Genomic DNA, 12,982 nt, shown 5'->3' with positions numbered 1-12,982 from the left:
AAACAATGAATGAAAAAAAGGCAATGTGTCTTTAAATGGTTATAAACACCAAGACCATTGCTAAGTAGTCATTCCTCTAGTTGTGTGGATGGCCTGAAGTTCCTCCCAGAATAGACACCATTCCCACCTTCACAATGAGCTGCCTGGTTTGAGCAGAGCCAGCAACTCTGTTTATTCATGCATGAGCAAGCTGCTGATAGCAAAGCAGTGCAATGCAGGGAGACATTCAGCTCTGGACTGGCCATGAATTTGTGTGCTTCTGTGTTGCAATTCCCTTGGTGCAGGTGGGACATATGATACTCATTCACTCAGCACCAAGGGCTGGCCAGGGACTCAGGACCAACTCAGCAGCAGCAATCTGTCATCTGTCACACACCTTCTTGTATTGCCTTTCTCAGCTTGGCTGGAGCCTCTGAGCCATGCACAAGTAACCATTTCAAAGACTGCCCTAGACACTCGGACTCTGTTGCAGTAGAAGCTTACAGAAGACAGATGCCTCCAAGAGAGGGATGGCAAACAAGTTTGGGGGCATGCTGACACCCAGCAACACGAACTGGAAAGATTTTGAAGAGGGAGAGGAATTAGAGTTGACCCATGCACAGTGATGTGGATGGGTGCTTTCAGGAACAAAGAAACATATAGCTGCCAGGATCTTAATGAGACAGAGACAGAGGATGATACCTGACAGCGTGAAAATAAAGAGGGAGAGAAGGTGGTGGGCTACAGCATCCCAGAGAATGGCTGTCTAGGTCCCATTCAGAGCACTGATTTCTATTCTTTATGGATTTCAGGAAATTCTGGTACTATCACTCCATACAACAATTATGATCAAGCTCTGAAAGTCCTAATTTTTCCTCTCCCTAGGGTTCTGTTCACCACCCATCTTCCCTTCCATTGCCCATGTCCAAAAAAGGTGACAGCGTATGGTGTAGAAAGTTCATTTCAGTAAATTTGGGGTTTTTAAATTACTTGTGCATTTAACAGACACTTCCTGAGATTGTACCATGTGCTAAACCCCATGCTGGATGTTGGGACTATCATGATGGATGGAACAAACATGGTCGCTGATCTCATGAGATTTACATTCTATCAAGGGAGAAGGGTAGACAGAAGTAAACACAGAAGCATAATAGAAATGTTATCAAATAATGACAAATGACTATGAAGACAAAGTAGCAACTGGAGGGAGGGTAGGCAGAGAAAGCATCTCTTGAGATAACCTTTGAGCTGAGAACTAAATGATGAGAAGGAGGAAGCCCTGCAAAGACCTGGAGGAAAAGCATTGCAGGCAGAGGAAACAACTGATAAAAATGTACTGAAGCAGGAACAAGCTTAGGTTGTCTGAGGAACAGCAAGGAGGAGAAGGAGGAAAAGAAAGAGTGACATTGGAGAAGCAGGCGGTAACGGGTCATCTAGGGCCTGGCAGTCCATGGTAATATGTTAGGATTTTACTGCAAGTAAAATTATAATTCTTGGGAGGGGTTTAAGCATCCATCCCTCCATCTTTTGGTAATAGCACCCCAATTTCCTTGTTGGAAATGCCTTCTTTCCCCATTGGAAACAGTCCAGTGGGACTGTTGGTCTAGACGTACCAGAACCTTGGCACAAGACTCTAAATCAGTAGAGTATACTCTTGCCAAAGATTTTTTCCTATTGATTTTTTATTTTATTTTATATTTAAATTCAATTAACATAGTGTACTATTAGTTTCAGAGGTAGAGTTTAGTGATCCATCAGTTGCATATAACACCCAGTGCTCATTACATCACATGCCCTCCTTAATGCTCATCACCCAGTTACCCCATCCCCCCACCCACCTCCCCTCCAGCAACCATATAGGAAACAAACTGAGGGTTCCTGTTGATTTTTTAACAGCTTTCTTGAGATGTAATTCACAGACCATAAAATTCACCTATTTAAAGTGGACAATTCAATGGTTTTTAACATATTCAGATCCAGGCGACCATCACCCCAGTTGGTTTTGATTTTCATCACCTCAAAAAGAAACCCTGTACCCTTTAGCTGTCATCCCCTCCACCCTCTCTCATCCCTCTCCCACTCCAGTTCTAAGCAACACTAATCTACTTTCTGCCTGTGAAGGATTCCTTTTTCTGGACATATAATATGAATGAATTCATATAGTATGTGGTCTTTTTGTCTGGCTTCTTTCGCTTAGCATCGTGTCTTCAAGGGTCATCCATGTTGTCACATGTATGAGTACATCACTGCTTTTAATGGCTGAATAATATTCCATTGTATGGACAGATCACAATTTGTTTACTTGTTCTTCAATTGATGGATGTTTGGGTTGTTTTTACTTTTTGACTATTATGACTAGTGCTGCTATGAATACTTGTGTACAAGTCTTTGCGTGGCCATATGTTTTCCATTCTCTCAGATACATAGGACTGGATTTGCTGGGTCATATAGCCACTCTATATGTAACATTTTGAGGAAAGGCCAAACTAGTTTTCACTTTGGCTGCACCAACTTACATTACAAAGAGCAATGCTTGAGGGTTCCAATTTCTCTATATCCTCACCAGCAGTTGTTATTTTCCATTTTAAAAAAAAGTTACAGCCATCCTAGTGGGTGTCTAATTGTGTTTAGAAATGTCTAGAAATGGTACCTAACTGCGGTTTTGATTTTCATTTCCCTGATGCCTAGTGATCTTGAGCATCTTTTCATGAGTTCACTGTCTTTATTGTATGTTTTTGGAGAAATAGCTATTCAAATCCTTTACCCATTTCTTTTTTTTAAGATTTTATTTATTTATTTGACAGAGAGAGAGAACAAACAGGGGGAGCAGGAGAGGGAGAGGGAGAAGTAGGCTCTCCGCCAAGCAGGGAGCCCAAGGCGGGGCTCGATCCCAGGATCCTGGGATCATGACCTGAGCTGAAGGCAGATGCTTAACCAACTGAGCCACCCAGGCGTCCCTCTTTAGCCATTTCTTAATTGACGTATCTTTTTTTTTATTGAGTTTAAAGAGTCATTTATATATTCTGAATACTAGATCCTTATCAGACATATGACTTGCAAATATTTTCTCCAAAGATTTTAATTACAATTAACCAGAGATTTTAATCATGATGACCTCTAATTTATCTATTTTTTTCTTTGGTTGCTTGTGCTTTTGGTGTCATATAAAAGAAACCATTGCCTAGTCCAAGGTCATGAAAATCTACCCCTATGTTTTCTTCTAAGAGTTAAATAGTTTTAGCTCTTATATTTAGGTCTTTGATTTATTTTTTATATATGGTATGAGGGAGGGGTTGAATTTCCTTCATTGAATGTGGATATCCACTTATTGGGATATGTTGTTGTTTGGTGGTTTGGTGACTTTGCTGAACGAATTCCATAAAGTTTTTATTCTTTGTTGTGTGTAGCCACTAAAGTATCTCTTCTTTTAGCTTAAGGGTCAGCTAATGATTGGACAAAGGTTTCCTTAATCTGATAGGACACTGCTCCATCCCAAATTTTCTTAGCAAGAAAGGGACCTCATTTGTATTGGGTTTGTGGCATCTAAACACCATTTTAGTCCTTGGGAGTGCTGTCAATAACTTTCATTAGAATGCATTTAGGGTTCTTCTGAGGGCATTTATTGTTTCCTGCATACTGTGGGGGAAATCAAACACTGCTATGAAGTAGGTGGCCTAAAGGTAGTTTCTTTGTCTACCTTTTATTAGGGGGTGACCCTTTTACCCAACACCCATCACACCTCTCCCCATTCAGGTTCTGGCAATCTAAACACTGATGTTGTCTCTCTCTCTCTCTCACATGCACACACATACACACACGCACGTGCGCACACACACACACACACACCAAGCACTTTTTCCTTCTTGCCTATGGGTTAAATGTTAAGAATGGAAGTTTGTCTTCAATGTTCAGTCCTCAACCACTCTTTATCAATAATGTCTGGCTAACTGTGGACCTGTCACTGTAGCCCCCAACTGTCCAGAACCTCTCCTTCTCCCTTCTCACAACCTGTCTCTTCCCTTCTTTCCCTTGTTCTTCATGATCAGAGAACCTGCGTGCATGCGCGCGTGCACACACACACACACACACATGCACACACATCTCCTGGAATAAGGGGCTTCTCAAAAGTTGTTGATTTCATTTTAATCACCACCATCTCTGTTCCAGGATGGTGTCATACCTTGTAGGATGGTGATATGCCATTGTAGGGTCTTTCAGCCCTGGCCTTAGTGCCTTGGACTTAGGCTACTATTCAATATTTGCTAAAGGCCGAAATTTCTTGGCCTTTTTCACTCTCTTCACCTTTCTTGGACTTTTTGTACTAGAACGAGAGGATTTTTTTCTTGAACTTGTATGAAGCAGTCTTTTTATTCCCCTCTGCATCTTCTTCACCTGGAAGGGCAAACAGGGTGATTCCAGAAGGGCAATAGGTTGGAAGAAGATGGGGGACTGAATGGAAAGGAAGGATTCATGAGGAGGGGCAAAGGCTAATGAGGGGTTTTATGCCAGATAAGGAAAGGGTGGGAATCTTGGGGGAGGGGAATCAATGGGAAAGAAGAGGAGGCACCTGAGTGAGGTGGTCTTACCTTGCCACTACCTATGGATCTGGGTCGACACTGGCTCTTCCTCTTCTTTCTTTTTGTGCTTGGAGTTAATTGTTTTGTGCTTAGGGTTGGTTGTTCCATAACTGTGCTAGCTTTCTCTGGCTTCCTGGTAACTTTAGCCATGTTGAAGCCTCCCAGTGGTCTTCTCCAGAGCTCCTGACCAGACTGTAAAATACCCCTTACCAGTACAATGAGGAGCCACACCCTTTGGCTTTGTTTGTTCAGCTAGGGGATTTGGGCAGGTGGGTGGTAGCTTGGACATCACAAAGCACCACTCTTGGCTCCTCCCTGGGGGGTGGGGGCGCTGGGTAAACCAAGATGCTCTGATTGGAGAGAGTGGGCATTTTCTCAACAACCCCTTCAAGAGCTTTTCTGAACTGACCCGCCAACCTTTCTCATCATCTGCACACTTGGCAGGCAGAAGGTGTTTCCTCCAAGTCCTGCCCTATAGCCAATCTCATTCCTTGTTTCATTCTCTTCTCTCCCATCTTTCAGCATTGCCTAATATTTTGGATGTCTTACCTAAAATGCTTCCAAGATAATGTGACTGTATTTTTCTATGGAGATGCTCATCACCCCACTTCTTTTCAACAGTTTTCTCTTATGCACCTTGAAGGCCATTCACTTCTTGGCTACTACCAGGAAACTGTCCCATCCCACCCATCTTTTTTTCCCAGTGTCTTTGTAGATCTCCTCAGTTTTCTATTCTATAGTATGAAATTACTGCCTTTATCAACAGTCAAAACAGTGTGGTACTGGCATAAGGGTAGACCCACAGATCAATGCAATAGAAGTGAGAATCCAGAAATAAGCCCATATAGCTAAATACACATTTGTTTTTGAGAAAAGTGCCAAGAACATTCAATGGGAAATAATGGTTATTTCAACAAATGGTGCTTTGACAACTGGATGTCCACTGGAGTCTGCTTGAGGTTCTCTCTCTCTCCCTCTCCCTCTGCCCCTCTCCCTTATGTGTTTTCTCTCTCTCTCTCTCTCTCTCAAAAAAAAAAGAAAGTGAAGAGACAGAAGTGGATGCATAGAACAGGAGAAAAATCTTGTACGTCATAAATCCATAAGGGAAATTTATCCATAAAATAAATGGTGATTTTCAAACATGAAAATATGAAGACCCCAAGAATATATTTGTGGACTCTTGAGAATATGTCCCATGGTCTCAAGACTGAGAAACACTGCCATTTCCATTCATCACCATCACCAAAACCAATGCTGAAGCAGACAAGGTAACACAATTCACTTATGTCAGGTCCCCAAGATCATCCAGAATATACTTACTCTTTAAATCTAAACAGAACATTTTATACTTACCATAGAGAACTCACTGACCTTAACCCCCTTGAGAATATCTCCATGGCAACTGTAACTCTCACATTCTGCTGGAGGAAGTGTAAACTGTTAGAACTACTTTGGACAACTGGTTGGCAGTCAGTATACCTACAATGGAATATTACTCAGCCTTACAAAGGAAGGAAATTCTGAACCATTCTACAACATGGAACCCTGAGGACATTACGCTAAGTGAAATAAGCCAGGCACAAAAAGATAAATACTGTGGGATTCCACTTCTGGGAGTTACTTAGAGTTGTTGAAATCGTAGAGACAGAAAGTAGAATGGTGGTTGCCAGGGGGTGTGAGGAGGGTAGAAGGGGGAATTGCTATTCGATAGGGATAGTATTTCAGTTGTGCAAGATGAAAACATTCTAGGAATCTGTTATACAACAATATGATATTGTTAATACAACTGAACTATACACTTAAAAATGATTGATGGCCAATTTGATGTTTTGTGTTTTTTAACCACAATTTTAAAAAATTTAAAAAAATAAAACACTATCGAAATTAAAAAAAAAAAAAAAGAAAGAAAAGAAAAAGGGTGTTTGTTTACTGTTGGGCCACCACAGCCAGAACCGCAGGCTGCTGGGAAAGCGTGTGGTACTAACCCAGCACTAAAGTCCATCATCTCCTCTGTTTATTTGCTCTGGCATCAGGGTCCAGCTTCTCACCTCAAGTCCAACACAGTGGTCCTCCACCTTGGCTGCATTTGGAATCACCTAAGATTAAAAGTTTCTGATGTCTGAGCCCCACCCTAGAGATTCTGACCATCTCTGTCTGGGGCAGGGCCTAATAATTTAAAAAACAAAGCCAAGTGATTCTAAAATATAGCCAGGACCACTTACACCGAGATGTGAGCTGGTGTGCGGGTCTCCTTGGGGACTTCAGATGGAGTTTCCAGGCCCGGTGCACTTTAAGGGGCTGAAATGGAGTAGCTGGTGGGGATGGAGAGGAGATGGAATCAGCTGAGCTTGGGGATGGTTGGAGTGGTTGCAGGGCGCCGTGGGTAACTTCCAGGTTCCTGGCTGGAACAACAGGAAGGGTGGCAGTGTGACTGCATCAGGTGGGGAGCCTGGAGAGCAGGGGGTTTGCAGGGAAAGACCCCGAGGGTTTAGGAGACCCGTGGAGCCTGAGATGCCTGTCAGGGCTCCGTGGAGAGATGGTGAGTAGGGAATCGGATCTTGCAGGCTGGAGCTTGGGGACAGGTCCTTGGCAGAGGTCAATTTGAGTATCACTGAAAGACATAGGGATTGATGCAATCACCCTGGAGAGGAAGTGTAGCGGGAATGGGGAGTTTCAGAACCAGACTCATGAGGACTCCAATACTGGCTTGGGAAACTGAAAAGGGAAGTGAATTCAAAATGGTAAAAAGTAATAATGGGTAATATTTATTAGCAACTCATTTGTGCTGAGCCCTGTTCCCCGAGCCCTGTTCTAAAGGCTTTACTCTTTTAACTTGACACACAACAACCTTATGGTCATTGGAAATGAAGCCTCTAACCACTTTTTGATTTTGGGCAGCTGAGAGCTTTCAAGCCCCATCCCTCCTTTTTTCCTTTCTGCCCCATATCTGCACCAGTCAGGTGCTCTGTCCTTGGGCATCACCGGGAATTTCCAACCATGAACGGCCCCGCTTCCATGCATGAACCCCCACTCCATCTCCACCCCTCATGACAACAAGCACGCAATGCTGTTGTTCCCCACAAAAGGGAACCTGAGCCCTTCTCCTTGGGGAATCTTTGTGCAGGTTATCATGTGAGTAATCAACTGTACTAGTTTCCTGCAGCTGCTCTAAGAAAGTACCAGAAATTCAGTGATGTAAACAACAGAAATGTCTGTCCTCACAGTTCTGGAGTCTGGAGTCCAGAGTCAGTTTCACTTGTCTGAAATTGTCTGAAATTAAGGTGTCAGCAGGACCACACTGCCTCTGGAGCCTCCAGAGAGCAATCTGTTCTTAGCCCCTTTCCGTCTCTAGCAGTTGCTGGCATTCCTTGGCTGGTGGCCACCTCTCCAATCCTCAAAAATAGCACCTTCAAATCTCTCTCTGGTCCATCTTCATATCACCTCCTCTCTGTGTCCCTCTTATAAGGATACATGTGACAGCAATGAGAGCCCACCTAGATAATCCAGGATAATGTCCTCATCTCAAGATCCTTCACTTCCTCACATCTCTAAAGACATTTTCTTCCAATAAGGCAACACAGGTTCCAGGGATTATGGAGGACCCGATGTCTCAAGGAGCTGTTTTTTCACCCTACCACAACACATGTGAGCGCCTATGTGTCTTTTGTCCCAATGTCCAAAAATTCTTGCATGAGTAAGGACTCCCCAGTATCCAGCAAGGGATGGTAGGCACCCGAAAAACCAGAAATATTATTCCCAACTCACAGATGATGGGACTGAGAGAACCCCTCAGGCTGGGAAAGTGGGGCAAGATATGTTTGGTTATATTTTCTTTCCATGGGACCCCTCCCTCATTTACCTGAAAAATCTCGCAGGTCCTTAACAGAAAACAGGCAGTTAGTGAAAAGGCCATCTGCAGGGCAATGAACTGGTCAGGACATGTTGGAGGAGAAGAAAAAAAAAAGTTGAGGCCCAAAGGAGCCCACGGATCCCTAGGTATAGAATGAGCTGATTGTACTGTTGAAAAGAGCGAATGCCCTGAATGCACACCCTTTGGAGCTAGCCAGTGGCTCCAAAAGCTGTAGTGGATTTTCAGCTCTATTTATATGGAATTAAAGCTACAGTTGTGTTACATCATCCAACGTTCGGTAAGCAGCAGATATTCAATTTACATTAGTAGTGGCCTTGACGGTAGTTACTCTGACCTATTCTTTTCCATAATGATCAGGCTTACTTTGACGTTTTGTTCTCCCCAGTTCCTTATCAGGTCCTCCTCCGGTTTCCCCTGACAGTTTATCTAGCACATATGATTAGCTGCATCCTTCAACATTCCTCAGTGAGGTCTGATTCCCTTCAGTTTTCCCACCAAAGTGAGGAGATCTGGGTTCAAGTCCCAGTTCTACCACTAACAAATCCCTTCTATGTGGATTTCGGATTTCACATCTGAAAAGCACGGGAGGTGTATGGCCCTGTCCAAAAGCACACAGTTCTTTATGGTGGCTGGAGCACCCTGGACCATCCCCAGACAGAACTGAGCTAAAAGGAAACTCTTAAGCCACAGCGTCGCTGCCCCCCACCGGCAGCTGGGGACTCTGCAACGGCTCAAGCTGGCCCTAAATCGACTACGTGGCGTTAGGCAAAGAAAGGCAATCATTCTTCTCTGGAATGACTGTAACAGATTTCATTCTTGGCAATTACTGTAGGTGGGAACGAGAAAATTCTTTCATGATGAACAAAAGCTTTTGTGTCTTTTCCAAGCAGTGGAAAACTGCCTAGACGGATACACCAAACCGCCCTGATGGAAGACTTTGGAATGTCTAATTTGAAAACCAGGCACGTGGCAATACAGTGAAGGCCTCTGCCTGCTTTCTCCTCCATCTCTTTTCCTCTGCCTCGCTGGCACCAAATGTAAACAATCTCTCCTCTGGAAACTCTAAAATTTCACCACAATCATTTTGTATTGGTTTTAAGCAAGTACCAAATTAATTAGCAAAATAGCACAGCCAAATAAGCAGCTTAATGTGTTCCCGGGGTAGACAGCCTTTAAAGAGTCTCTGTATTCCATACTGGCTAAACCATCTCCCTCTAGCATAGGACGCTGGGGAAAGCATGGGCTTTGAGCCTGATAAAGTCAGGCTGGAATCCCAGCGCTAGGATTTCTGAACTGTATGACTTGGGGCAAGTTGTTTGTTAACCTTTCTGGGCCTCCACTTCCTCATCTATAAAATTAGCCTCGTAATAGCTACTCACTATAGCAAGTGCTAGGTACTGTGGAGGTACTCGCCAAACATACGTTGAGCACGTGCCATGTATTTCTTTTAAAAAGTGGAGCAGGCATGGTCAAAGAAGGTACATGACTCAGTTTCTCCATCTTGACTGGTTCTCTTCTGTTTGGAAGGATTTAAGGTGGGTTGAATTAAATTCCCATTCCAGCCAGATGAGCCTCCAGGAGTCATAGGTTTCTCTCCTACATTTCCTTGTTGTCTCCTATAGTCTCCTGAGCTCAAGGCTATAAACTGGGACATAACCTTCTGGGGTGAGGGGGAAGTGTCACCAGCACTGCTAACAAGGCTGGATGTAGACCACCCCAAAGGCAGAAAAGATTTAGAACATTCAATTGGTCTCTGCAAGAGAGGGCAGGGGCTTATACTCCCCTCCTGCAAATCCTTCACAGAATGGCCACCCCCCAAGTTGGCCTTGATCCACTGACTACCCCTCCCATTTCCTCCTCTGTCACACATGCTCCTTGCAGAGCTTGCCAAACTCCCACTCTTTGATCTTCTTGGCATTCATCAGGTTATTCCCTAGGTCTGGCAGAAGACTTATATGCCCACTGAAATGCAACTCATCTTACAAGTTCGAATGGCCCCTCTGGGGACAGTATCAGGACTGAAAGTTGAGGTGCCTTTCTATGGCATATAGTGAAAATAGCAGCTCTTTAAAATGATGAGAGCTGATTAGAGCAGTTTAATCCCTATTAAAGCCATCACAAATGTAAGGTTAATTTTTTAAACAAAAATGAGAGTGATATTTATGTAGTATGCATAAGCCAATTATGAACATAAATCAATTAATAAAAAGTTAGTACTACACACCAGATGTCAGCTTATTGCCAGATGCCAATATTTATAACCGTATCTATCTATATCACAAACATACCCTGCTGCATAGATGAACATATAAACACTTTTGAATTATATGATTACATGTGATTTATAGATTTATATATGACAAAACACAATTAGCCAAGGGAAAAACCATAAAGATGGTTGAGGCACTCAACAGCCTAAACAATAAAGGAATACCAAAAACTAGAATATGGTACCCAAGCAACAATGATTTAAAGTCAGAAATGTAGTATGTAAAGACCTCACGCTCAGGTTTGAGGTTACCATGACTGAAAGGAAACTCTGGTTCTAAACTGTAAACAATAAAATAAAATAAAATAAAATAAAAGTTTTATCCACTTAATTTGACTGAGCCACTCTAGTGGGTTAAATAATGCCCTCCCCCCCCCCACTTATGTCCACCTGGAACCTCAGTCTGTGATCTTATTTGGAAGTAGAGTTTTTGCAGTTGTAATTAGTTAAGGATCTCAAGATGGAATCATTCTGGATTTAGGATAAGTCCTAAATCCAATGACTGGTGTCCTTATGAGGAGAGGAGAGGACACGGAGAGATACACAGGAGAAGGCCATGTGAAGACGGGGGCAGAGCTTGGAGTGATGCAGCTACAAGTCAAGAAATAACAAGCACGAGAAGCCAGGAGAGAGGCAGGGAACAGATTCTCCCTCAGAGCCGCCAGAAGGAACCAACCATACCTATGCCTTCATTTCAGACTTCTGGTCTTCTGAACTGCAAAAGAATACATTCCTGTTGTTTCAAGCACCCAGGTTGGGATTACTTGATACAGCAGCCTCAGGAAACTAATACAGCCACCTCAACTCTGATATCCAAACCTGAAAAAGCACAAAACTGAGAACTAAAAACCCTATCTAATTTGTGAATATAGAAGCATAAATTCTAAATAAAATATTAGCAAAGCAATTCCTGAAGAATAATACATACTAGTTCACTATGACTGGGCACGTTTTTTTGTACGCATACATAGGTGTTTGATTATTAGAAAAAACCTATGAATAGTATTCACATCAGAATAAAAGCTATATGACCATCTTGATAGGTGTTGGGAAGGCAACTTCTAAAATCCACATACATGAGTGCCTAATAACTTTTCTTTTTTCCTTTAAAGATGTTATTTTTTAAGTAATCTCCTCACTCAACGTGGGGCTCAAACTCATGACCCCGACATGAAGAGTTGGCACTCTCCACCAACTGAGCCAGCCAGGTACCCCCTAATAAGTATTCTTAATACAGTATGATTATAAAGATATTTCCTTAGCAAGCAATACAATATACATCTGAATGCATATATGTGTGTATAGATACACACATATACTTCCTAGCTCTAGCCATTGAGAGGCAATGAGCACACCTAGTGCCTAGATCTTGATTTCTAAGTACTATTATCTTTGGAGAAATGGACTGGGGCAGCAAATGTACAAGATGAGCCTAGAGCACCTTATAGTAGCAGAAAGTAGGAAATGCTCAAAGGATAAAAGGATGGGGACGTGCCAACGGGATTCAGGAGGCAACCTGAAAGAGCACTTAATGGCTAAAGTTGAAATGACTTGAGCAACAAAATAAAGTCGTATCAGAGTATAACCCAAAGTATAAAATAAATATCCATGAGTCCGCACCGAGATAAATACATGATTGAATAAATAAATGAGAGGGAAAGGAAAGCTCTTTCAATTCATAACTAGAAGGGATGATGAACATAGAAAATTACCATTTGGCAAACACCACAGTAATAATTACTTCAAGAAAAATCAGCAGATGCTAAAATTAGTGGGTAAAATATGATGAGAAACAGGATATTTACATAGTCTCAAAATATATTACCATAAGATATTTATAATTACTGAGGGAAAAATAGTAACTCCACAATGAAGAAACCTGGCAAACAATGATGAGCAGCATTACCATCATTGGTATTGGGACATAACATCAGGCACCTCTTGACATGGTGCCCTAAGAAGGGTTCTTGCCAAAAATGCAAAATCTGAATTTCACCAAGGAAACCTCAGACAACAAAATTGAGTAATGTTCCACAAAATAATTGGCCAGTTCTCTTCAAAATTTTCAGAATCAGTAAAAGTAAAGCCTAAGAACTGTCCCAATTCATAAAAGACAAAGGAGACATGACAACTACATGCCATGTGTGCTCCAGATTGGATGCTGGAGCAAAAAAAAAAAAAAAATATGTTAGTGGAACAATTAATAAAATTGTTTTTATCAGTTTGGTTTTTAACAATCTGTAGATCTTGGTTTAATAATATTGCATCATTTTAATTTTCTGGTTT

The 12,982-nt window shown here is 42.3% G+C and overlaps 1 protein-coding gene across 1 annotated transcript; it reads right to left on the bottom strand.

Annotated features, from left to right (window-relative positions):
- Positions 1–4,227: 4,227 nt before the first annotated feature.
- LOC145717939 (uncharacterized) lies at positions 4,228–4,751 on the bottom strand. Its single transcript, XM_081809395.1, has 2 exons — positions 4,566–4,751; positions 4,228–4,371 (listed from the first exon to the last, which is right to left on the bottom strand). Exons 1-2 carry the CDS (start codon positions 4,704–4,706, stop codon positions 4,228–4,230), a joined length of 285 nt encoding a protein of 94 aa, XP_081665521.1. The 5' UTR covers positions 4,707–4,751.
- Positions 4,752–12,982: the final 8,231 nt, after the last annotated feature.

The sequence above is a fragment of the Leptonychotes weddellii genome, chromosome X (assembly GCF_054177405.1).
Source record: "Leptonychotes weddellii isolate Sample4059 chromosome X, ASM5417740v2, whole genome shotgun sequence".
In the NCBI taxonomy this organism is placed as follows: Eukaryota; Metazoa; Chordata; class Mammalia; order Carnivora; family Phocidae; genus Leptonychotes; species Leptonychotes weddellii.
This window is presented reverse-complemented; position numbering and strand designations above follow the sequence as displayed.